Genomic DNA, 26,833 nt, shown 5'->3' with positions numbered 1-26,833 from the left:
CCGGCTATGGTGGAATGAACCATGTTCGCGTCTTCCACCCGAAGGTTAGACGCCCAAAGTATCCAATCCCTCTGCCCCGCCCCACCTTCGGAACTATCGAGGGTCCCGAGATGATAATTCCCAACTTCAGTTGGCCGTTACATCAGAAAGACGAAGCTAGCGCCAAAACACCGAGAGGACGGACTTAGATTCATATACAATCTGTGGATGGACCATGATGGCTGGATGAATATGGGGCATTGCTGGATATGGTGTGGGTCTGGGGCGTTGGAGTTGGCTACGAGTGTGTCGTTGATCGAATGACCATAAGCTACATAATACTACTGGTTTTGATAACACTTTGCTCATAACGTGCTTCGTCCCCCATGCTTTTCCAAGTCGTATCGTAAGTATTCGTTGTCCAACCTTTGCGAATGCAGCCGTTGGAGTAAGTGTTTCAAATCTAGTCGTATGCCGAGGAAGTATATCGTGAACGTCATAAACATCCAGCCATGTTGTTGTAGTGGATTTGTAGACGTCTTAAGTTGGAAAGCAATACTCTTCACACACGGTTATCAGTTGCTTGTAAAATCCGACGGAAGGTCCTGGGAACGAGATATTAAAATGCCCCACGATCTGTGAGACATTATCCTCAACGGGAGGAAGGTAGACCCCCAAGATTATATCCTGATTACTTAAAGAATCTCTATGTTTCGCGAGATTCTAAAGACTCAAGCAATCAGTCCAATATACGAGCCAGGTGTACTATGTTCCCGACGTCTCCTTCTTTGTGTAATTCTTCTTTGTCGCACTGTTCCCCTTTTACAGAACGCTCAGTCCTTCTGAGTGACACTTTCAATGCCCAAAGTGACAGAGGTCCCGCCTTCTTCCACTTGATTGCAAACAAACTGTTAGGCCTCAAATTCGAGGCTCCGTTGCCATCCCATGAGGTCTCAGGGTGGGCCTGAAGATATCAATCAACGAATGAACGTCCAACATCCCCACTTAACACGGTCGACCACCTCATTCACCATCTGTCAAATCGAGGGGGAATGACTCGCTTAGACGTAAGTAAGAAGCTGAGTGCAAATATTCCTCGATCTTCTCGAAGGTATATCATCCACTTCTCCTCTACATTTCTGGATACCACATCCACGAGCTCTCCCCAACTTCGCAATTGGCAACGAGCATCTAGAGTCCCTCTAGCACTGCTCTATATCAAGACAGGTAAGCAAAACATCTCAAGGACCACAACAAACATTGTTGTGGTCGATCGCAAGAGTCTCCCGACCGTAGCCTTCCTCCACATTCCCCCCTTTTGCACAATGACAGCGTCAAGTTCAATAATACACACTCCTCGCACAGCACGATATCGAGCCTTCGATTGACTGTAAGTACTCAAGTACAAAGATATCGAGACCGTCAACCACAGAGGGAGAGCACGCTTTCGTTGTGTGCGACGGCCTCGATCGCTCCCCTTCCCAGCACCACCCCTCTTCGCGCACACTGTCTCAATGGTTTTCCATCAGGGATAGCTCTGTTGCAAGGGTATGCGTCTTGAAGTGCCAGCTTTCCATCGTGGAACAGAGGGTACTTCTCGATGGATGTCTACGCCTTGAAGCACCAGCTCTTTACATAAAGCAAGCCACGCTTCGCGACATCTCACGACCTCTGCCTTGCATACAATCACCTAAAGAACATAGCTTTCAGCTGTGGGCTACTTCACTTCTCTTTTTCAGGATTCTTTTGCAAGCGCAATTCAATCACGTTTGACTGCTGATCGTTTCCAACCTCTGGCTTGATCAACGAACTTCCTCATCTTGACCCACATCCTCAACTAGCTTTGAGATACGTCAAAGCAGCATAACTAACAAGCATCTCCTGAATAGAACTCCTTTAGTCCTCAATCACGAAGAAAGATCATCTAAAAACTTTGAGATCGCAACGAACAATGGCCGATTCCCAGCGCATTCTGCGTAGCTCGTCTAGCAAGAGCAAGTCACTGCCGCGCATGACTCCAAAGAAGGATACCCGAGATCGACATGCCAAAGGCTTCTACGCTGCTTCATCTGAGTCCGAGGAAGATGAAGATGCGAAAGGACTTGAGAGAAAAAGTAAGTTATCCCTTCCCAGGTTCACATAGCCGTGGAAGAGAATATGTAAAAATGCATCTAGGCCCAGGGAATTGTTCAGAAACAAACTCTAACAGAATTTATGTAGATACTAAGAAGGTGGCCGAAGTTCTGCGTGAGCCTCAGTCTACTACTCCGACAGAGAAGCGTAAAACGGTGGGTTGTCTGACCATCAAAAGAGCGCCTAAAGTTGACATCGAACCCTCCGATGATGAATTCTTCAGAGGTAATACCACGGCCTCGAGGGTTCTTGGGAAGAGAGTAAAGAGTGTGCATTTCCCAATATCTTCGCGTGGTCATGAGAGCGGCGAGGAATCGGATTCTGAGGACGGGGGTTTTGAACAGAAGTCTATCACATCAGAGAATGGCGCGAATCCTTCTGATGACGAGGATTATATGGTCTCAAAAAGAACGGCAACCCTCAGCATGGACCCTGGATCGCTACACCACTATGCTGATGGTCAAAGTGACCCATCCATGTATGTATATCCAGCCAGACACCACAAGTCTTCATCATATCCAGACTAACATGATATGGCAGGGTCCTTGACAAACAGGCTAGAAGTATGCAGAATTTCCGCTCAGGACTGCCGACACAATTCACGGTTGATAAGAGCGATAGCGCGAGCCAAAGCCAAACTCGGAGCCAAGGCCAGAGCCAGGACCAGAGCGAGGGCGAGAAAGACCCATCCAAGTATGTCTATCCAACCAGGCATCATAGATCATAACCTAATCAAAGCTAACACGATGGCAGGGTCTCCCATGCTCATGTTGATGTCCCTCCAGTTCTGCTTGGACATTATCCCGCGGTCGGGGGTCGCCAATACATGTATGTATATTCAGCCAGACACCATAGACCATAACTAGGTCAAAGCTAACCCGATGGCAGCCGAAATCCGGACATTTCGGATATAACCCCGAGATTCTCAGTCAAGCAGAGCGAGGCGGAACGACCTGCTTACGTTCAGCACCGAGCCCATTGGGCGCTTTACCATTCAAAGCTAAGGAACTCTAACCCACTCGCAGCTCGGAATTTGGATGTCGAGAACCGACGAAAGGTCAAATCCGCTGAAGACCAATCCCTTGCCGATGTGGAGAGATATGAAGACGATGTCAGAAAGTTGGAATTTTTGTCCCCAATGCTGAGAGAAGACGGCCTGGGGCAACAACATATCCAACGCCAGATATTCGGAAATGGCTATGGTTCTAACGGATTTGAGCACGGAGCTACCATCCATCGAAATGTATATGATCGGTATGATGGTAACGCCGTCGGAGGTAGCTTGCAAAATGGAGCTATTGTCGGAAGACGACACAGCCAACGCCAGTTATTCGAGAATGGCGATGGTTCTAACGGATTTGAGCACGGAGTTACCATCCATCGAAATATCCACAATCAATATCATGGTAATGTCGTCCATGGCAGCTCGAGCATGCACGAAGATAGACCTATTGTCGTAACACAACGGAGCTTCCAGAGCCAACTATTCGGAAATGGCGCCATTGCTTCTGTCGGACTTCAGCACAGAGCTTCCATCCATCGAAATTTCCACAATCAGTATCGTGGCATTGCCGTCGAGGGAAACCGCCGACGCAACCAAGCATACTCGGAAATCTTGGGAGTCGAGCAGCATGCACCTGGTGCTCCGGAACTCCAATCGTATACTGTGCCTGAGCTTCGAGCTCCTACATTCAGAACTGAGCATACCAACCATCTATACAACCACGGGGTCGCCTCCACTAGCGCCGAGTCCTTCAACCACATGATTGATCATGAGACGCCGATGACCAGTTTTGATGATGTCCCTGCGATGGTACAAAACCCGGCTCCAGCACCTGTCCCTGTTGCGGCACCACCTCACCCTACTGTAGCTCCCGTCCCCGCTGTAGCACACGTCCAGGTTATGGCGCCTCACCCTACTATAGCTCACGTCCCCGTTGTAGCACATGCCCAGGCTATGGCGCCTGCTCAAGCTCCATTTCCTTTTCTACAATGGCAAGCACCGGCAGGTCGTGGTGCATATGCTGGATTCAGTGCTGGGGTCTTCCATGACTATGGCGAAAAAGAGACGATGTATGATTTCGACGAGGACTATTTGAACCAGCCGTCCAGCAGGGGTTTCTGACGGAACGATGGCAATGCCGACTAATTCCATTTCCAGGATCCATCCCCGTCTCAACTCTACGCAAGAAAATCTTGCCGATGTCCAGCTACCGCTTTACCGCCGAACACCACTTCTCGTATTGTTTTAACACATTACGTTTGACCTTCGGTCACAGTCTTGGCCCCTGTACCCTGAACCTTGGTTGCCTGGTCGTTTGATATACATTTTCGATATCAAATGATGTGGTGCTGGTGTGGTAAAAGATCAGGACATGATTCCCCCATTCCCCATTTCCCATTCCTCATATGCCTCATATTCCCCAGAATCCCCAGAATCGCAAAATTTCCCCTGCAAATATACTTAAGTACCGCGAGTTGTTAATTAACGTTTCATTTCCATGCATGGATGCCGTTCTCCGGAGGGGCTGGTTGGAGCGTCATTTCGAATATTCGTCCAGGAAGACAGCACTGGTGGATCATCGGTTGGATGCATTTCTTGCTGTGGATGGAGGAAAAGCTAGCTTGTTGACAAGAGGGGTGTAACGGCAGTGTAACTTCAGACTTCGAATACTAAAATCAAAGGTATGAAGGAAATAATGCCGCTGTGTCTCGTAATGAGTGATGATCGTGAGTAAAAATGCCCGCTCTGGATCTAACGCAATGTATTTGTGTGCCCTTCCTCAAGTGGGGTAGGCTCCCAATCCCTTTTGGTGTTTTTTCGAACTTGTCGTAAATTTGGTAGTCATATGAAGTCTTCGAATGTTGGTGAAGGAGGTCAAGAGCAAGTTCTTGGGAACCCCTTCTAGCTATTTGCTATGGGTTGATGTGGAGTCTGACTTTAGTGAAGCATGGAAGGAGAATAAGCTCTCATTATCGAAATCGTAACGATCTCGTTCCACCTTCCCACTGCGTCCGAAGGCAAGCTTTGGTTGATCCCCTCGCCGTGAGCACACTCCTTCCTATGGAGATTCGAAAATAGTACACGACAGCAGCATGCGCACGTCACCTCCTTTCGATTCGCAGATACTCCCTGGTGAGATGCAGAAGGCAAGGCTATCTGCCGCCAAAGGACCTAGCACGCCTTCCAGAGCCGACAGGGCATGATTGCAGCAAGGGCGATTGAGGTCGCAGAGCAAAACGCGAAATCAAGACTTCTCGCTATCCATTCCCAGTTCGAGTGCTATGACCTGAGCTCGAATCACTTTATGGGCGACGAAGGGCGAGGTCTGCGGCCCTCTCGCTTCAACCCCTATCTTTGCATTTCCGTAATCACCCACATCTCAACTTTGCTCGACCAAGACTTGCTCCAGATATCTGAATCTCTTATACACGGTTCTGAACCCAATTTGCCTTTCTTATCGAATCCATGCATATACTTTGGAGGCAAAGCATTATTGTTTTTGACCGGCGTCGTCGAGGGACGGGTCGATCAGAAAGGGGTCCTCGTTGTAAGGCTTGAGAAGGCGAGCTGACGGCTTGGTAGTCCAGGTGAAGAGTGCATTGGAAGCTGAGACAATTGTCGGTGGCCCTATGTTCCCGGTTGTTTTTGACTTCTATTTTGTGGTTTCGAAAGGATAACATTTGATAGTATATGCTAAGAAGCAGCATGTTCGAAACGTGATGGTAGTCTTTTCGTGAATGTAATTGATCTGAAGCCGTTGCTCTGTGATGTAGTACTGCTGCGATCGTGTGGTCTCGATGAAGAGTTGGACACCTCTTTGGAGGGCCATGTTCTGGCCAGTCGCTGCTGGATAATTTAATCTCTCTGAAGCCAGAGAAGTTTATCATCTTCGTATCCTCAACCGCCAATATGTTTTGTTCTCTCTATTCCACAAGAGATCTAAGGTTGTTGACTTCAAGTAGAAGTGGCGAAGTGAAGTGGCGATTCGCATTCCACGTCCATTTATCGGTATTTTTGCAGACACATCCAATATCGGGGTGAGATAAGCCGGCCTGCTTTATGAGCGTGATCTATAGGTTCAAAAAGAGGCATTGTTCGAAGAGAGCGAGAAAAGCAGTCGGGGTCTGACTTGCGTTGGTTTGCACGGGCCAATTGGGTATGTTTGAGAACGTATTTGCGAGCTGAAGGAGATGAAACTTTGGCATCTTGTCAGTACAGTCTCACGCCCACACACACCTATCAATACTATGCCTTTCCCATTGCCCTCCCATTGGAGCATTTCCAATCTTCCTTGGAGATCGGAAGTGTCGCAGCCGTCGCCGTGTAGTATCTTGTTCTTCTTGGAGCCAATCTCCATGCCCTCCGAGCAAAGTGCACGGCGTTGAGGGTATCTTCATTCTCCCAGATCTAATGCTCTGCTGTCAAAAACCTAGAGGGCTATACGCTATAGCTCTTCTTAGCTCACATCTCATAAGATTTTGGTTGCCTCCCACTCCGCGGAGCAGGTTAGCTAGTACCCAAGGCGCTCAAGACTTGAGGTAGCAGAGAATGGAGATTGAGCCCCTTTTCGAAAAGGATTATCGGCTACGCAAAAGTAGCTACCCGAAGGCGCACCCTGCTTGCAGCGGTGGAGCTGGACTCCAATTCGTAGTTTGTATGTTCTTGAAGTGCGTTCAAGTCTGCGGCATCTGCTGTGAGGACGAAGTCCTTGATGAGGACTGAGGCTGACACGAACTTGAATATGCGGTAGGGAGTGAGGGTAGGGAGTGAGGGTTTGGTAGATGTGTTTCGAACAATTCGAATGTATATATCAACTGCTATACCCCTAGACGCACACAGGTTAGCTTTGAGCATCTATCTCTGTCCTAATGCAGATAAATGACCCCTGATTGCTATACTTCTTGTCGGGATTGAATTTCTTTGTCCAAAGGAGTAGAGACACTTACCTCTGTGCGTTTCTCTGAGTCTATAGATCATCGGCCGCCCTCACATCTTTGGCAAAGATAGAGGAGTACCTAAGACTATGCAGACATGGTCGTGATCCTTAGGATGATTTGCTGACAAGGTTGGGAGCTGGTGTGGGCGATCTAAGCCCCCAAATTGTTAAATCAAGAGATAGATGCCAGGGTGATTGGCTGTCTGTCTTGCGCATAGACTCTACAGGTCGTAGCAGGTAGATACAAGTGTTTTTTAAAGGTCTTCAGAGTTAAGGCAGGGACAAACCAGTGTGAAAAGTCGCTGATGGCCAGAGGAGTCCAAGGAGGTGAATCCGATGGAGGCCTTTTTTTGACGGAGAAGATCCATCCTTAAGCTTCAGAACTAAAGGGTGTGGTTGAGGGATATTAGTCGAAGATATACCGAAGTTTTCGGTGGTGGTGATGGAGCTCTTGGGGTTGGAAGCCAGATGAGGTGGAGGTCGAAGTCGAGGGGGAAATTTGACGAAGTTGTTAGCAGTAGATAGCGTCTTTTGGGGGGTAAAGTATCCAGGCAAGCGATTCATTCCAAGCCTATCGGTGGGTGATCTCGAGTTCAAGCAGTGTCTGCCCCCTCTGGGATTCATACAGGATATATTCAAGTGCATCTCATATTTCCACGACGATATTGAGAGCAAATTACCAGTCAGTGCAGAGACGATCATGGCCACGGCGATGCTAAGATGAAGAGATACCCTAGGTAGCCATCAAGGAAAGCAAAGTCGACCTGATACCACCGATGGAGAACGACAGCTTCATCAGTTAACACAACAACAAGAACCCCCGACAAGGACAGTAAGGGGTGGTGAGCCTGAAGAAGTCAGGATGCGACTCACAAGCATGTCAACCTCGTTACTGTCTCCATTAACACAACAAGAACCCCTGACGAGAAGGAGTAGGGAGCTTGAAGAAGTCAAGATGAGACTTACAAGCATGTCAACCTTGTCAGTATCACCATGCCAGCTCGCAGGCAGCTCGCAGGCAGCTTCGCGGCTTCAGAGAACTTAATCATTTGCTACAGTATCATAGTTAACATCTGCAGGACCAGCTTCGAAACCTATCACCAGGCAATTTGCTTGTTCATCGAGACCACGAACCCTACTACCACGTCGGCTCCAAAACCGAAAGAAGTGCGCTACAAATTACTACCCAAGAAGTGTGCAATCCGAAGTGCTAAATACATGCTCACGATGACCATATACTTCATGGAATATGAGCGAAGCAACACAACGCGAAGGGAAGGACATATGCTTGTAATAGAAGATGTAGGTAGGATTCTTTGTTTCTATTTGAGAAGTACTGATGAACTGCATAGTATCAACATTCCTGCGAAAGGTTCTAGCACTCGCGAGGAATGCTGTATTATCCCTTGCCACCACGAATTTATACCTACGCAAGGCATGCCATTATAACAGAAGCGCAACGCGACAATACACATTTTCTACGGCTCAAAATTAGGCCTCAAAAGTCCCTATACCTCCAGCGACGAAAAGAAACGATACAGGGCACCATCAAGGCAGAGTCAAGATAGATATCGGGCATGACCTCCTTGCTTAACGCTGTTCCGAGTTTCGCACCTCAAGCGTCACTTGAATTATATCAATTGACAGTTAGACGTATCCTACTTCGGAGCGGCACCCAAAAACACCAACTTGTCAACAATATCAAGCAGTGCGAACTGTTCGATGGCAGGGTCATGGATGGCAGATCAATACTGTACATGCATCAGGATTGTACAGGCGAAACATAAAGGGATGTGAGGTTAGTTCATGGATGCACAGCTTGATAAAACATTAACTAACAATCAAGACATTAAGACCGAGCCTAAAAGACGATCAGAAGCAATACAACGAAACCGATAAACCAACATAATTGACTACCCCTCCTCGAACTTCGTATTACACCAATTGTCTAGGTACCACTTGCTTGCATTCCAACTACCTCAATACCACATTCTTTGCCATCCGGGCATGGGACAACAGTCAAACGACTGTCTCATAGGAATAAAATGCCTACGAAGATTGGAGAGGGTTCATTACTTCAAGGACATTGGAGGGACTGGAACAAGGGAGAAGTATTCTGTCGACGGTGGTGATAACAAGTCATCTGCTGACTAGAAAGCAAGGTAACCTGCCAACATCAGGTGCAATTCAAGAGCCGGCCTCATATTCTATGGGCTATCTGGGAATACAAGGAAGCCACCACAGGGCCAGGAACAGCGACCAAATCGATTCCGTATCGAGAATGAGCACCATCACTTAATCTGATACGACGAGTTTATTGGTTGACGGCTCTTCGTTGCAGGTCAGCGATCTGCCCTAGGCAAAGAAACCGATGTAGGACATGATCATTTCGTACAAAGCTGAGGCCGTTGGCGCTATGGTATTTGAAAAATAGAGACTGGGTGCTGAGGCTTCATGCAAGTGGACATTCCGCCAGTTGCCTGGCTTCCTGAGTGGAACGAATTTATCTATGCGGTTGCATCTGCGTCTAGCAGCGTCCGATTGATGAAGCTTTGTCGGAGTCGAGTATCCTAGTTTCCCAAGAGAACGTCTGCTATCATGCTACCCACCAGCTTTGCCGCTTGAGGAGCGTTGGCTAACGGCAGGCTCGTCTGGCGCAAGGTAACTACCCACTGCTGCCACTGTTCCACAATCTTGTTCAAACGATACTACCAGCAGAATTAAGAAGTCTGGTAAGAGGAGACATGGTTGGGTTACAAATAGCCAAATTCATTGTCTCAACAACATGTGCCTCCACGACGTGACAAAAAGCAAAACTCTGGTATTAACAATCCTCTCCAGAGGCGCTGTATCATCAAGTATGTAGCATAGTCGCAGTTGCATTTCGCTCAATCAATTCCAAGAAATGCAAGATCAGAAAGATGTTTTGGTGGAATACATCCTCAAAAAAATGACAACCACAACAGACGAAGTTGAGAGATGTTCTGCACTGGTTCAGTAGATACAAATAGACATCCCTTATGTGTCTTATTGATCTATAGCTTGGCTCATACACAGCCATTCACAAAATAACGCTTTTAATGCATGCACTTTCCCAAGGCCACGGCCTTTTACATTCGAGGCAAAAGTGCGGACGAATCAAAAGGGAGTGAGGGCAAGCGACACAGACCAATCTGGACCATACAAAACATCGACAGGCACAAGTGAAAGCAGCATATCCAAGCACAAAGTGAATGATAGCAGATCCATCGCAAAACCGAGTGAGTTTTGTGGTTGAGAGAAAGAATGAAGTGTGCTGTCAGCTGTCATTGCGCTAGGCTAGGCTAGGTACGCAGTAAGGAAAAACACCGGCCCGAAGAATATGCTATTCCGACTTAATCCTAGTGCTCTTCTAGTAGCTTCTTTCTGTAATAACCCCGGAAATATTTTTTGAGATGATGCTGCTGCTGATCCAACACAACAAACCAACACCTTTCCAACTCTTCATCCTTCACGCAAATCCCTCAAATCTCCAGTCAGATCTTTTACGGATCTTTCTCCTCCTTTTGTACTTATATTCTGGTTTCCGCGTCATAGTAGCAGCCTTTGAAAATGCAGAGAGCTTTGACTTCGAGGGCTTCGGCTTTGAGATCAGCCTCGAGCCTTCGTCCTGTTCTTTCTGGCTTCAATGCCCAGCAGTTGCGGTTCGCACACAAGGTATGTGATGAGTGATGAGAGCACAGTTCTGCGGAAGATCAAACCACGAACAGTTACTAACAAATTTTGGCAATAGGAGCTCAAGTTCGGTGTTGAAGCTAGAGCTTCCCTCCTTGCTGGTGTTGAGACTTTGGCAAAGGCTGTCTCAGTAACCTTGGGGCCTAAGGGACGCAATGTTTTGATTGAGTCGAGTTACGGATCACCAAAGATCACCAAGGGTCCGTATTACATATTCTCAATTCTGCTATCGATCATGCTGACTATTCGTAGATGGTGTGACTGTTGCTAGAGCCATTACCCTCAAGGATAAATTCGAAAACCTCGGTGCCCGCCTCATCCAAGATGTTGCATCGAAAACAAACGAGACTGCTGGTGATGGAACCACAACCGCCACTGTCCTCGCCCGAGCCATCTTTTCAGAGACTGTCAAGAACGTTGCTGCCGGATGCAACCCAATGGATCTCCGCAGAGGTACCCAAGCTGCCGTCGAAGCGGTTGTTGAGTTCCTCCAGAAGAATAAGCGCGATATCACCACCAGCGAGGAGATCGCGCAAGTTGCCACCATTTCTGCTAACGGCGACACACATATTGGAAAGTTGATTGCAAATGCTATGGAGAAGGTCGGAAAGGAGGGTGTTATCACTGTCAAGGAGGGCAAGACTATGGAGGACGAGCTTGAGGTCACTGAGGGAATGCGATTCGACCGTGGTTTCGTCTCGCCATACTTTATTACGGACGTCAAGACCCAGAAGGTTGAGTTCGAGAAACCTTTGATCCTTCTCTCCGAGAAGAAGATCTCTGCTGTTCAGGACATCATCCCAGCTCTCGAGGCTTCCACCCAACTCCGCAGGCCTCTGGTTATCATTGCTGAGGACATCGATGGCGAGGCTCTCGCCGTCTGCATCTTGAACAAGCTCCGTGGTCAACTCCAAGTTGCTGCTGTCAAGGCTCCTGGCTTCGGTGACAACCGCAAGTCTATCCTCGGCGATCTCGGAATCCTGACCAACGCGACCGTCTTCACTGACGAGCTCGACATCAAGCTTGAGAAGGCTACGCCAGACATGTTCGGAAGCACTGGCTCAATCACCATCACAAAAGAAGACACAATCATCTTGAACGGAGATGGTAGCAAGGATGCTATCAGCCAACGTTGCGAGCAAATTCGTGGAGTCATGTCAGACCCAACTACCTCTGACTACGAGAAGGAGAAGCTCCAGGAGCGTCTTGCTAAGCTGTCCGGAGGTGTTGCTGTTATTAAGGTCGGTGGATCATCTGAGGTAGAGGTTGGTGAGAAGAAGGACCGCTTCGTCGATGCACTCAACGCCACCCGCGCCGCTGTTGAGGAGGGCATCCTTCCCGGAGGTGGAACTGCTCTTCTCAAGGCATCAAGCCAAGCTCTTAGCAACATCAAGACCGCAAACTTCGATCAACAACTCGGTGTTAGCATCGTTAAGAGCGCGATCACCAAGCCTGCTCGCATGATTGTTGAGAATGCAGGAACTGAGGGTTCAGTCGTTGTTGGCAAGCTCACGGATGAGTTCGGAGCCGACTTCAACAAGGGATATGACAGCTCCAAGGGCGAGTACGTTGACATGATCGCTGCTGGTATCGTCGATCCTTTCAAGGTTGTCCGAACTGGTCTGGTTGATGCTAGCGGTGTTGCATCATTGCTTGGTACAACCGAGGTTGCCATTACTGAGGCTCCTGAGGAGAAGGGTCCACCAGGACCACCGGGTGGTGGCATGGGTGGTGAGTAACTTCATTTGCTTTCCAATCCAAAAGACTAACAAAATATTAGGAATGGGTGGTATGGGCGGAATGATGTAAAAAGCTGAAACTAAAATTCGACCTATGTAAAATACCCTCCGCCGCTGCCATACCCTCCAAGTCGCCAGCTAGGCAGCTGAAACGACTGCACGGCTTTTTGACTTTATACGTTGTATAACACACTCTACTCTTTATCACCCTGTCTTACAATTGGTATTGGCGGAGCAATTTGATGTTTTAGAACAAGAAGATTATAGTATGTAAAAATAATGAATACAAGAAGAAATCAAACAAACATGTCATATTAAAATCATTCTACCGTTGGGTATCATATATTTACAGTACACTTCTCAAACATTCATCATGCAACTCTCACCCTCATGCCATCTCCAAGGGCCTTATATCAATGCTCTACCGAGCCATGACGAAGGATTTCCTCTCCGAATGATATTCTCTATGATCTGATTGCATGCAAAATGAAGATAATAGAGTATTTTCAGAAGAAGGTCTCACTTGATAATAATGCCCACCAACTCCCAATCCAATCATATCTGCATTGCTCAATTTCTAGGCTTAGATCAGCTCAGCTCCTGCGGCTTAATAAGTGTTCAGACAGCCAGGCGAAGCTTACCTGAGCAACTCATATCCACCTGATCAGTTGCCAAGGTTGTTACCCGTCCAGTCCCGTATAGAGACGATGTCACTTGACGCGGTTTCCTGCTTACTTTGCCTTCCATGGCTAGTCTAGCGCCTCGGTAGCAGCATAATTCATTCATTGTCTTCGACTTTGTTTAATCATCCTTCGCTGTATCCTCGTATTATATCAGTACCACATTATCTGCATATACGACGGGGACTTGGCATATAAGCTTATAGAGTAAGGTATACGCTAATTCTGTCTCATTTTGAATTGTCTAGTGATTCTGAATCTGACACTCAACTTTCCTATTCCTTATTTTTCATTACCACGGCGTGCATACTCGGCGGTTCAATGGCAAAAGCAACGTTCCTTTCCATATACTTTTGGATTTGTAACTACGTTCCAATGCTTTCTAAGGTCTGCATTTCATTCATACCTGCCTTTTTTCAGTTATCTTCTCCTGAAGTGTTGCACCAGTGTCCATTTACAGCTGCTACGGAGTTCCCAAATTGACAAGTAAAGCCGGGGAATCTCCCCTAGTTGTATTGGGCACATTGCATAGTCATTATGTCCTGATGTATGACCATTCTTGTGGTGAGGGAGGTTTTTTTTATCCACCTATTAAGGTATATCTTACTGTCTCCGTGCGCAAAATTCAAGCCGGGAGTTTCTCAGCATAATAATCAAATCAGCGAAAGTGTCTCCGAAGTCTCGTTCGTGGGGAGCAACACGAGGTAGTACGAAGCATATCCCATTGCCATACCCGATCTTATGCCAAGCATGTGCCGGAGACATGACCAGAACCGGCGCCAACTTGATCTATAAGAGAGCTGCTTGCAACGAGAAACGAGAGCACAGCATCTAAAGTCTCCTATCATACTCTCCCAGAAACTCCTCTTCAAAATGTTCCCCAAAACCCTTGCACTCCTCATAGCTTCCGGCCTCACAGCCCAAGCCACCCAATCTTTCAGCAACACCGGCACAACCACTGGCTGGGACGCTATATTCATAGATTCCGGCACCAAAGGCACAGTCCAACAAGTCACTAATGTAGTCTACCAAGGTCCCTCGGCCCTCAAAATGACCCAGACTTACGACTCCAGCTACACCGGCCGGTATCACTCCGAAGTGCACCACTACAACGCCATGAAAAAGGGCGATACCGGCTTTTACGGCTTCGCATTCCGTCTCGAAGCAGACTGGCAATCGTCGCCGGCGCAGTCATACAACATTGCGCAGTTCATAGCCGACTTCACTGACCTCGACTGCGGCGAAGATTATATGCCCGGCACCATGGTTGAGATTCTCGGTGACCAACTCGTTACTCGCAGAAAGTACGGCAGTGTATGTCCGACGTCTTCGCAGCAGACGGAGTATTATAACAACTTGGCCACAATCACTCCAGGTGTGTGGCACAAGGTTGAGATCCAGGCCAGTTGGCAGAGTGATATCTCAGGGTTCCTGAAGCTTTGGCTTGATGGCAATAAAGTGCTGGAGGAGTTGAATGTTGCTACCTCTGTTACTGATGGGAGGGCCTTTGAATTCAGGGTTGGGCTTTATGCGAATGGTTGGCATGATGATAAGGAGTTGAAGGGTACTCAACCAACGAGACAAGTCTGGTTTGATGAGATTGGATTGGGTACGGCGTTTGCGGATGCGGATCCTGATCAATGGTAGCTGGGATAGATGATTGAATGATGGGGTGGAGTTATTCTATATGAAGATAGAATTTGAAGTATGGGAGGGGTTCTGGGAAAAGGTCAATATCAGCCTCCTCTATTACCCCGGCCGCTTCCTACTCAAACCTATTTCCGAACCCATGTGTGCTTACGGTCTTTGCAACATCCGAGTAACATTCTCTTGCTCATCAACTGCACACAAGAATTTACTTCAATTGCGTGACTTTTAGGCATGGCTTATTTTGAGAACCAAACTATGGTGCCTATTCTATACTTAGAAGCAACTGCCTAGGACGAACGTGTTTGTAGAAAAATATCAAATAGGAATAAAGTAAAAGTTGCCTGCCTACCTTGCACTCCTTGGATTTTATAGAGCTGACGTTTGTTATTGCTGAACCTGACTAAACCGCACCACGTGATCGGGCAGGCATCCCACCAAGGCCTTCTGTTCGCAAAGCAACGACCAGAAACAACCACCCCACCAAAGCAATAAACACCGCAACCCATAAACTCGAATACCTGCCCTCGATCTCCAAACTCAAGAACTCCCACCGCATAGCATAACCGCATCTTGCATCTAATAACCTACCGAGTCTCTTGTACGTCTGGGCCGACCTCCGTTCTCTCGGGAAAGCGGGGTGTTGATTCTTCTGTTATCGCATCGCTGACGATACCTACAGGTTCATCATCAATTGATTTTCCCCTCCACACAAACCCGTCTTCACCATGGTAAGTTATCTCGACCTATTATTTTGTAGACCGGTGCACCTGCTAACATGTTCCACGAACACAGTCTCAATCAGGGTCAGTGCCACCCGCCTTGTCTTTTCCCGAGCCCTCGACTCTCAGCCCACCCCCATGACAAGCAACAAAGTTCGCAGAGACAGGAAAGCTGACAAGGATATCCATTTGAACAGATGCTCCATTTCGCCCGATTGCGTCGCAAAATTCAACGAGCTGAAGCTCAACAAGAAGATCAAGTACATCATTTACAAGTTGACGGACGACTATAAGGAGATTGTTGTTGAGGAGACCAGCGAGGATGGCGACTGGGAAGCTTTCCGCGAAAAGTTGGTTACCGCACAATCGAAGAGCAAGACTGTATGTACGGTAACTCAACCAGGGGGTGCGGTTGCTAACACCTGAGATAGGGCAAGGTTGGCAAAGGTCCAAGATATGCTGTCTACGACTTCAACTACGAGTTGGCTTCGGGTGAGGGATCAAGGTATGGTTGCTTTGCAGAAACTAGGAGATGCGCGCTCACAAGTGATGTAGGAGCAAGATCACCTTCATCGCGTGGTCCCCAGATGATGCCGGAATCCAGGTTTGTCCAAGCAGCCACTCCCTCCGAATCCTCAATGCTAATAAATACAAAAGCCCAAGATGGTCTACGCCTCCTCCAAAGACGCCCTCAAGCGCGCTCTGAACGGAATTGCTACCGAGTTCCAAGCAAACGACGAAGACGACATTGAGTATCAATCCGTCCTCGCAAAGGTCAGCAAGGGTCTGGCATAAACATTCCTTTCAACTACCACGAGATTACGATATGACGGGAGATGGACGGACGGACAAATGATGGGAGGATGTCTGTGTTTCATTGGTGCTGCTCATTAGCCTGCGGATGCCACATACATTCATAGTTGTCAGCGAATACTCAGGCTTTTTTAGGTAGGCAGGATGGAGGAAGAAACGTCGTGGCAGAGTCGGTTAGGTGTCTTGAGAGAATATGCAGACATCAAAAGCGACTTCTTAACATGCATGGCATTTTCCACTCTACCTAATGACAACCAAACGCCGCGCTGATCTTCTCTTTATTGCGTAAATCATGACTTATCCACTGCAGCTTTGAAAACCCCCCAAACCCTCTCCCCCTCATTCTCATCCTTCAATCTCTGAACCAAGAAACCTTTCAGGTCACTCCAGAACTCTTCCGTCTTTAGTACTTCACCCCCTTGTCCCATTACCCCCTCCATAGGCTCTGTCTCTTCCACTCCCTTCTGAATAGCCGCGGCGCCTCCAATAACCATCACACTGAACTCCACTTTCCCCTTCCCCTCTTCCACCACATCTTTCAACACCTTACTATCTCCCACCGGTTTCTTCGAGTACAAGATCCGCAACGCTGAGACTGGGATACTGGTTTCCGAGGAAAGCTGTTCTTTTAAAGAGAAGATCGAGGTACTGAGCGGTTGCGAGAATAGCGTTACGTTGAGAGGTGGATTGCGCAGTGACTTCAGGGAGACGGTAATCGAGGCTTCGGCGCCTGGTGCGAGCTTCGTTTTCTTGGCTAGGGGCGGGCCTGTGGATTTGGGGAGGATGAACTGGTTTATATCAGCTTGAAATTGTCAAGTTAAGAGTGAAGAAAGAGGGTGTCGAAGTTGAGGAATGGAGGGGAATACATACCGCGCTCCTAGCAGGATAGGTCCTGGCATCCTCAATATGATCGGGACCCAACTTATTCGGCCGCCCATCCAGGCTCGTCAAGAATGATTTCGCGAACGACAATTCTGTCATATTATCTGCTGTGGGTTGTCTTTTCAAAAGCTGATCCAAGATATGACATGGTAAACGGGACTTGACCTTAACTCGAGATGGAGGAGTAAATGCGGGCGCTAGCGGCACCCGTAAATCTTATCAGTAAATTTTCCATTAAAAAAAGTTTCCCCAATCTATATCCAACCCACCAAACCACCAATTCCTCCACAACACAAAGTCCTTAACAAGGCAATCAAACGAAATGGGAGTCGGACGCCGCATGAAGAAGCAGGGCATTCCCGAGCCGCTCGATGAAGCGCATTTCACGAACCTGAAGCGCAAAGCGGGCATGTCTGTTACTGAAAGTAGGGAAGAAGCAAAGGGCTACGCAAAGAAAAGGAAGACGAACGGATCTTCCGAGCCTAGAAGCAGACAAGAGAAGAGGGATAGGAAAGAAAAGAAGACCAGTGAGGGGAAAAAGAAGCCGTTCACCAATGCTCTACCTCCTACACCCATGAAGAAAAGCAGCAAAAAGGCCGAAGCAATTCCGTTGCCAATGTCCGATGAGGAAATGGACGATGATTCCGATGCCGCGGACCTTATGGATGATGAATTTGATGGCATATCCAGCACTGAAGGGGACGCTGGATTAAAGGATGATTTTCTAGAATCGGGAAGTGAAGTGTATGATTCTGGAGAAGATCATCCACAAGCTATGTTCTCGGAAGATGAAGACGAGTCGGATGCGGAGGAGAAACTCACAGCTGCCAATATCGCCGGTCTTACTAGAAAACTCGATGACCAGATGGCTGCCGAGGCGGAAGATGCACAAGCTGAGTTGGAAGAGGCGGCGTTGCAGACAAATATTGCTGGGGATCGACCGCATGTACTAGATGACGATAGTGATGATGAAGGAGGGGCCAAGAAGAATTCTCTGCTCGCACCGGATTTACAGTTATTAAGGTCGAGGATCAATGATACGGTGCGCGTGCTGGATGATTTTTCGAATCTGGCGGAAGAGGGAAGGTCGAGAGCAGAGTATACAGCACAATTGTTGAAAGATATTTGTGCGTACTATGGGTACTCAGAATATCTGGCTGAGAAGCTATATAATCTCTTCTCGCCAAAGGAGGCTTTTGCTTTCTTCGAAGCCAACGAAACTGCCAGACCAGTCGTCCTCCGAACGAATACCCTCCGGACACACAGAAGAGATCTAGCAACGGCTCTCATCAACCGCGGCGTTACTCTGGAGCCTGTTGGAAAATGGTCCAAAATTGGTCTCCAAGTCTTCGAAAGCGCCGTCCCACTCGGAGCTACACCCGAATATCTAGCCGGCCACTACATCCTACAGGCAGCATCATCCTTCCTCCCCGTCATGGCCCTCGCACCCCAAGAAAACGAACGAGTCCTCGACATGGCATCCGCGCCTGGTGGAAAAACCACGCACATCGCCGCTCTAATGAAGAACACTGGCTGCATCTTCGCAAACGATAGCAACAAATCCCGTGCCAAGGGTCTAATCGGTAACGTGCACCGACTCGGAGCCAAGAATGTCATTGTATGCAACTACGATGCACGTGAATTCCCCAAAGTCATTGGTGGATTTGATAGAGTGCTCCTCGATGCTCCCTGCTCAGGAACAGGCGTCATCGCCAAAGACCCCAGCGTCAAAACCAACAAGACGGAGAAAGATTTCCTCATGCTTCCCCATTTGCAAAAACAGCTTCTCCTCGCAGCAATCGACTCAGTTGATCACGCTAGCAAAACAGGGGGCTATATCGTTTACTCTACGTGTTCCGTTACAGTTGAGGAGAACGAACAGGTTGTGCAATACGCGCTTAGCAAACGCCCGAATGTCAAGCTCGTTGAGACCGGGCTGGTGTTTGGTAAAGAGGGCTTCACGTCGTATATGGGCAAACAATTCGCCCAATCTCTCAAAATGACCCGCCGCTACTATCCCCACGCCTACAACGTCGACGGATTCTTCGTCGCCAAATTCAAGAAAACAGGCCCATCGCCTGCTAGTTCTTCCGCAAGCAACCACGGCGTCAAGAACGACGATATCGATGAGGTGGATATTGATAGACGTCCGGTGCCGGAAACAGAGGAAGAGGAGAAAGAAGATGTGTTCGGGGGCTTTGATGAGGAGGAGGATAAGAAGTATATGGAGAGGGCGAAGAGGAATTTGCTGAGGAAGAAGGGACAGGATCCAAATGCGCATAGGGGGGACTTGAGTAAAAAGAGCGCGGATGCAGATGGCAAGGAGAAAAAGGAGAAGAAGAGTAAGAAAGCTGTGAATGGGGAAGAGAAAAAGGAGAAGACCAAGAAGCGTGTTAATGGGGAAGAGAAAAAGGAGAAGAGTACGAAGGCTGTGGACGTTGCAGAGAAAAGGGAAAAGAGCAAGAAGCCCGTGAATGGGGAAGAAAGAAAGGAGAAGAAAAGTAAGAAGGATAAGTGAGCAATACCTATAGCAATGTTATGCTTTGTACAGTCAGCCTACTCTGTCTATCTAACTGGTCAAGAGCAAATCTCTTTTCCCTTTCGTGATGTTATTGCTTTGGTACTCTATTCCTTCATATTCAATTGTGCGCTATGAAAATCCAAACCAATCGTTCGCTTTGCAAGGATTCAATTTCGAAAGTTTGTTTCAATCATGGTGCCTCTGAAATCTAAGCAAGCTCGAGTGAATTCCTGTTGTTTAAAGCAGGGTCACCAGCCAAGTGCAATGGCTACCTACCTATCCATTGAGAGAACATTCTCAAGTTCAGTTCAGTGTTTCTAATAGAGTTGAAATTAATAAAGAGAGAAGCAATAAGCAAAGTAAAGGTTAGAGCGAAACAGCTTCTGCGCAGCTCTTGGGATAATAGCCCCGTGTAGATGAATGCACAAGCTAGTATGTATCTGCCTCTCTATACCGTGCACTTCTTCACTTCTTCCGCATACACGTACGTATGCATATATTACTAAAGCTTAAAAATTGAATGCTTATCTGCTATTTCAACTCTCTCGGAACTTTTCTCTCCAACTCCATCTCCATCTCCTCTGCACACTCGACCTCAAAACCCAAACTCCACATCATCCACATCCACATCCACAACTCAACACCACCACCACCACCACATCAAAAATGGCCGACTCATCAGAAACCACCCTCCTCATCGCAGTCCTCAGCCAAATCGGCGGCGAGGTCAAGCTAGACTTCAACAAGCTGGCCGCCGCTACCGGCTCCCCCACCGCAAACGCTGCACGCGTCAAATGGCAGCGCTACCGCAAGAAGCTGGAGGCCAAGGGAGGCATGGGCGGTCCGACGAAGCCGACTGGCAATAGTCCGTCCAAGCCGACCGGCGTCAACAAGGCCGCGGCCAAGCCCAAGACAAACAATGGCAATGCTCGTACTCCGACGAAGAAGGGTGCCAAGCAGGTCAAGGCTGAAGCTACTGATGAGGAGATGGGTACTGAGGAAGATGTATGTATCCCTGACAGCTCTCTCTCACTCTACTTACACTTCCATGTCCCCGCTTTTACCTTTAATCCTTAACTTCCCTAATCTCAAACAAGCAAACAAACAAACCTCCTAACATAAAACAGGACAACATCCCCATGACACCCCCATCCCGCCAGCTCCCCGCGCGCAAGGCACGTACCCCGGTCGGCCAATTCAAGGAAGAGAGTTCCGGGGGCGAAGGCGATGAGATCTACGAGCACCAAGAGCCGGAGCAGGAGGAGCAGGACTTGAAGATCCAGATTGCGCGTGAGATGGAAGATGGAGGACAGATGGACGTCGAGGGTGAGGGTGCTGAGTTATGGGAGTAGATGACAGTGCATCGCATTACAGATTCAGGCATCCACCCTTCTTTATTCATTCACATGCATGGCATGGCATGGAATAGTGGTTCTGCTGGTTTGGCTCTGATGCTTGGGTTTCCAAAACAGGATATGCACGCGAATCTGAGAAAGGGATGGTAACTCCACACAAGTAGATAAGAATAAAACAAAAAGAAAATATCTTCTCTTCACTTCACTTCATTTCGCTTCCATTCCAAAGATAAGCCCATCCCAACCCAAACATCCCACGCACGTTCATTCTGATACATCATATCATACTACATTGCTTTTTCCTTCCTTCCTTCCTTCCTTCCCATCCATACCCCGTAGCTCTGTGCGGATACCTGTATACCCTGCTACCCAGCCCCCACGATTTCATTCACAACACTTCAATTCATTTCACCCACTTTCCCAGCAAGAACAGTGGACGGGCATACTCCGTAGATCGACAAATCACGTCACGGTACTTGGATCCAGTGATGTATCTATCTATCTCACGTGCTCGTGTTCAGGCCCCGGCTCGCTACCCCTGAAATCCCTTGGCAAGGCAACGCAAAAGCTAAGCAAGACTAAATTGAAGTGTGCGGAGTACATATATGTGACTTTACGTTTTCTGGTTGATAAGCACTCGTGCGTATAAATCATTCCGTCGTATTTCGCCTCTGTTATAAACACCACCAGCACGAACGAATATATAATCTGCTGTATAAAACGTGCGTCGGTCACGGAGAAATGTAGGGAGAACCGCGGTGCTGCATGTTTCAAACGCAGTAGGGGGGTATAAGCTACCGCTGAAGGGAATGTCAATGGTATCAGGGTATCAGGAAAACCCTTTCAGGCGGATGTAGAAGGCGTGAGAAGATGCAAGCTGATTCACAATATCGCTGTAGGTTCGACTTGCTGGAGACCCATTTTATACTTTTTCCCCATGTCTTTCAACGCTCTGTTCGAATCATATACGCGTGTTCATAAACATCTCACACTCCATAATGACGTTATAAAGTGCAATATCTGAGATGGCCAGGTCGATGTGGTTAAGTCTGTAGCAGGAAACGATTGGCTATGCCAAAAATGCCTCATCTCCTAACCATGCTCCTGATGCTTGCTTACCGAGGCTCAGTACTCGGTTCTCGCAAGAACATCTTCCACTTAAAGTTCTTAGTCGGCCCTTGCATAATCAAAATCCAGTTTGGAGTTCAGGACGATTCGGTGGGTCAGAAGTTCAAAGAACTAAAATCTCCCTGGATTTGGCTGATTAGGGGAATAAAATTCTTGAAAAATCTACTTACATCCAGGAGCAACGTCTCTAGTGCACCAATTATGATTCCAAGGCAATTAAGAGCGCTGCGGCTAATTTCTGCAGATTCTATAGTGAAGTTCAACTACTGGAGAACTTGCCAGAATCACTCAAGGTGCCAGACGCTTCATTTTCTAGCGGCATAGTTAGAAAGTCCGCTTACGTTGCAAGACATACATAACACGAGCAGAAGGACTAAAAGCATGAAAGATCATGTGCAAGATATACAGGATGGCCACTCAAACCCGTCGCTTTAGGTGCTCCAAGGAACTAAGGAACTGTGAGAACTGCTCGCATCCTGCACCACTCTCTAAGCTCTCCAGCAATCAGACGAAGAGTTGTGTGTGAAGCGTGATGTACCTATATACGACACTGACTGTTCTTGATATACGTCCTCTTCAACTAAAGTTGTTATGTTCCTTACTTGACGCCTCAATTCACCTAAGCCTATTTGAGCAACCCCTATTTGACAGCTCCAGTTTAACATGTGACCTCCCCCCCCTTTATTTTGTGTCTTCTTGGTTTCCCGGCTAATGCTCTTTTTGACATATAGTGGTTTACCAGTCAGTATTTTCGTTGTACAAAATACTCTAATCCTGCAACGGTAGATGTAAGGAGGTGACATCTACTGAATCCCAAATTGCTAAAAACAAACGCGAGAATTTTATGATACCCCACTTTCAATGCTGGAGTGCTAGCTGAACATGTCCGAGGCATCAGAATCATCATCACTCCCGCTGCTATCATCACTCTCCAAACCTTTCCATGAGCCACCTGGCATCATACCCAGGGATGTAATGCTCTTTGACAAGCTTGTCGATTTTTCGTAATTCGGGGGTTTCGAGTATTTTGGCCGAAGATTCGCTGCTGATCATTTCGGAATCCTTAAGTGTAATAGGGGCATCACTCTTTGCAGGTATCTTACCCTTCTTCTTATCTGAGAGTATTCCATCACTTGGGCTTTGGTCGTCGCTTGGTATCTTGATCGCTTTCCTCTTCGATGTATATGCCGACTTGAATTTCCATTTCTTCTCAGCCTCGGAAGGAATAAAATATTCTACGGAATCATAATCCAAATTCCTCTCATACGACTCTCGACGCCACTGCTGTCCAAAACCATCTGAATGGTATTCAACAGCAGCGCTGCTCTCTTTCCGTGGTGGCAGAGTCCTGGTCTCCTTGCGTCGTGGAGGACTTGAGCTCGCTGAGCTAGCATTTGAAGACCCGATAATTATATGAGGGGGGCTTGAAGGAATTCCTACTACTGGATGAGTATCACTGTGAACGATAATAGATGGAAGTTTAAGTTCAGTTTGTAATTGAGCTTCGACTTCGAGGGCCGGCCGAATTTTGCCTCCGACGTAGATGCGTGTTGCGGACTGTGCGAAGAAAATTCTGACGCAATCGCCTTTGAAAAAGCCCCCGTAAGGGATTCCAAGATACAAATATCAACGTTGTCGAAATCTGGCAAATCTTGTGTAGCCACCGCCATCTTGGAACCGGGGATTGGGACGGAAATCCTGATAATTAGGCATGCAAACTAAGTAAGCTCACAGCAGGTACGAAGGGAAAAATAACGTAGTAATTGGACTCAGAGGGGAACGAGAAGTAAACGCGACTACAATATGCATTTATATGGCATCTAAAGGAAGACAAAGAGGAAGTCACGTGGATATGAGGTAAACAAAGAAACTACACTTCATCTTCCCGCTTTCATCGAGGATAACCAAAACCTAGACTCGAGATAGTTGAATAGTTTCATGTGATGAATATGGCCACAGAATCCTGTGTACAATAGATTGATGCACACTCTCCACCTGGGACATGGCGGCATGCTTTGCAGAATCCGGTTTCGGCAATGCAATGCACCATACTTATGGTGGAGATCCTAAGTAATTCTAAAGACGAATAAATCTTCAAATATATGAAAACATAATAGAAATCGACTAATAAATATATATGCAAACAAAAACAAAAAATGGTCGCCTAATCCAAACCTTACTATACAACTCTGAAGCTCCGAACCCTTCATTGTCGGACACCTCTTCTGCCATCATAACTTTCTCACCATCATGGCAAAGTGCACATATACATCTCCTGAATGCGAGCCACCGCCTCCTTATACCCAGTATCCGGATTAACTCTCAGTGCCTTATCAAACCCCCCACCCGTCAACCTGCCCGTGCGTCTCGTCTCCATACACCTCTGCCAGACAAACCATTTATCCATCTCTCGCTCCGCATCATGGACCTTATCCCGATGCATTTCCGCGCGTGCGGCAAAGTGCGCCTTACCTTCGGCCGGGAAGCCGAGTACGTCTAGGATGCTGACTTGGCTAGCGTAGTCCTCAACAAGACTGAGTGTACCACCATCGCTGCCCTGCGACGTAAAGTCGACTTCATCGCGGATTTGGTATTTGAGCTGCGCGAGGAGGTAGGAGTATTTGACTAGGTGGACGACGAAAGTGACCCACCATTTTATGGCGGCGGGGTCGGTTAATCCCTGGTGGTGCCTGAATTCTATGGTCGTAGGCTTGTTGTCTCTTTCTGGGGAGATGTTCACTGTTACGTACGAGCCATCGTGTGTCCCGGTTGTGACTTTTCGCAGATCGTTAGCATCCTTTGCTTGATATATGAACTGGGTGAACTGCTGCGGTGTAAAAGTGAGAAGTTCATCCGGTCGTGCTGTCGGCTCAAAATCTTGCAGCCGTTGCTTTTCCATACCAAGTCTGATTCGCAAAGTAAACATTGCATCCCTCCGGTTCACAGGTAGCCATTTCTCGATTTCGTCTTCGAATAGCCCGTATAGAGCAGTCACGTTCTGCATGCATGCAAAGCCTACAGGGCTTTCTAAGTCGACGTCAGATCCGCCGTTGATTGCCACATGTACGTGCAAGCCGCTTTTTGCATTCTTCGGAAAGAATGCTCGCTCATCGGGAGAGGATAGATCTTTGTGGATTTGCTGCAGCCTTGTGAGAAGAATCGAGTTAGTATAGCTGCTTTCAAGGTAGACGAGGGATTTCAACAAGAGAGAAATGCAGGAGGTGTCCCAACTTCCCACAAATATTTCAATAGAAAACTTATATTCAAGAGACGAGATACTTACTTTGGCATCCAATTATCTTTGTACCGCAAAACAGCAGATACCAATTCCACTCCAGAAACCCGCCACATTTTCTTCACCTGCCTCTCTAACCGGTCCCCTCGGCGTAGCTGAGCCCTTTCAGATCTTTCCGGGACCGTAACCCCCGCCGCTTCTGCGGCTTCGAGATCCTGGTAAAGCGCAAAGGCACGCCTTCTAGGCTCAACACTACCATCTTGTGTAACGCTCCACGTCTCCGGACTAGCCTCCTTATCTAGCGCAGCCCATTCAACAGGGGCTATGAGCGAAGAAGTCTTGGGTGAGTGAGGGAGCGCGTGGTTGAGGAGATCGGTAACGTATTGGTTTATGGACTGGTAGTGTTCTTCAGATAATCGTGTGCTGATGGTCTTCTCGCTTGAGCCGCCCGAGCCAGAATCACTGGAGTCTTTCTTCTGTTTTCTCTTTTCTTTCCTTAGTGTCTTTTCGGATTTGATATCGTCTGGAATGATTCTGGAGTTGGAGGGTATGCTTTCAATCCTAAAACCTTCATCATAATCGTGATCCTCCAGAACGTCGTAGCCGTAACCACCAAAGGCTTCATCGGAAGCGTCTTGATTGTCGGTATATACGATTTCATTCATAAGAGGATCATCCTGGGGATCATCTACCATGTCATCTCCTTGGTAATATTTAGGGGGGGAATAAAACCGACTTTCTGGGTTCTCGTCAGTCTCGTTTTCATTTCCAGCTGAGCCAGTATTATCTTCGTTGTCTGGGTGTGAGCTAGAGCCTGGATTACTCATAGGGTCTTGGTAATCAGCGTATACAATTCCATCCATATAATTAGTAACGTCTTCATCTCCTTGGTGTTCTTGCGGTGGGTCGAAAGAGCCTTCTTCTAATGATGTCTCCGAAACCACCACAATACTATCACCATTAACAAACCCCACATCAGCCCCCCTATGCTCATCATCTCCCTCGGCCCCAGACAATCCAGATCCAGATCTAGACGACGATGTGGCACTTTCACTCTGCCCACTATACGGATCAAAAGCGTGATGAAGGGACTTTAGAACCACAAAGTCGAACTCATATTCGATACCGAAAGTAATATCTGGACTGGGATATCTTACCAATGGATCACCCGTTGTGCCGGAAGCCATTTGTGTATCATGTATGTATATATCAGATTTCCTTCTACTGAAAACTGGACGCGGAACCGATAGATGCGGAAAAACTTTTATTGACAAGTTGAAACCCAGACTCGAGTTCGAGTTCGAGTTCGGGGGAAGGAAACGGACAAATACATGATATGCATGCA

General features: G+C 47.6%; 5 protein-coding genes across 5 annotated transcripts; 4 read left to right on the top strand and 1 right to left on the bottom strand.

Moving 5' to 3' along the window:
- Positions 1–10,643: 10,643 nt before the first annotated feature.
- Positions 10,644–12,575, top strand: hsp60 (Heat shock protein; the record flags this gene model as incomplete). The annotated part of the gene is made up of 4 exons (XM_031149855.1): positions 10,644–10,748; positions 10,825–10,966; positions 11,019–12,497; positions 12,547–12,575. The coding sequence occupies 4 exons, from the start codon at positions 10,644–10,646 to the stop codon at positions 12,573–12,575; spliced, it is 1,755 nt and encodes a 584-aa protein (XP_031006447.1).
- Positions 12,576–14,058: 1,483 nt separating this feature from the next.
- LHYA1_G004901 (uncharacterized protein) lies at positions 14,059–14,832 on the top strand (the record flags this gene model as incomplete). Its single annotated transcript, XM_031149854.1, has 1 exon — positions 14,059–14,832. The coding sequence occupies one exon, from the start codon at positions 14,059–14,061 to the stop codon at positions 14,830–14,832; it is 774 nt and encodes a 257-aa protein (XP_031006445.1).
- An 860-nt stretch (positions 14,833–15,692) lies between these two features.
- COF1 (Cofilin) lies at positions 15,693–16,349 on the top strand (the record flags this gene model as incomplete). The annotated part of the gene is made up of 4 exons (XM_031149853.1): positions 15,693–15,935; positions 15,986–16,059; positions 16,110–16,158; positions 16,212–16,349. 4 exons carry the CDS (start codon positions 15,693–15,695, stop codon positions 16,347–16,349), a joined length of 504 nt encoding a protein of 167 aa, XP_031006446.1.
- Positions 16,350–16,657: 308 nt separating this feature from the next.
- On the bottom strand, positions 16,658–17,348 carry LHYA1_G004899 (uncharacterized protein; the record flags this gene model as incomplete). Its single annotated transcript, XM_031149852.1, has 2 exons — positions 16,658–17,155; positions 17,238–17,348. 2 exons carry the CDS (start codon positions 17,346–17,348, stop codon positions 16,658–16,660), a joined length of 609 nt encoding a protein of 202 aa, XP_031006484.1.
- Positions 17,349–17,571: 223 nt separating this feature from the next.
- Positions 17,572–19,767, top strand: nop2 (25S rRNA (cytosine-C(5))-methyltransferase; the record flags this gene model as incomplete). The annotated part of the gene is made up of 1 exon (XM_031149851.1): positions 17,572–19,767. The coding sequence occupies one exon, from the start codon at positions 17,572–17,574 to the stop codon at positions 19,765–19,767; it is 2,196 nt and encodes a 731-aa protein (XP_031006485.1).
- Between the last annotated feature and the right edge of the window lie 7,066 nt (positions 19,768–26,833).

The sequence above is a fragment of the Lachnellula hyalina genome (genome assembly GCF_007821495.1).
Source record: "Lachnellula hyalina strain CBS 185.66 chromosome Unknown contig00044, whole genome shotgun sequence".
Taxonomy (NCBI): domain Eukaryota; kingdom Fungi; phylum Ascomycota; class Leotiomycetes; order Helotiales; family Lachnaceae; genus Lachnellula; species Lachnellula hyalina.
The sequence above is the reverse complement of the archived record's forward strand: the minus strand, read 5'-3'. Positions and strand labels throughout refer to the sequence as shown.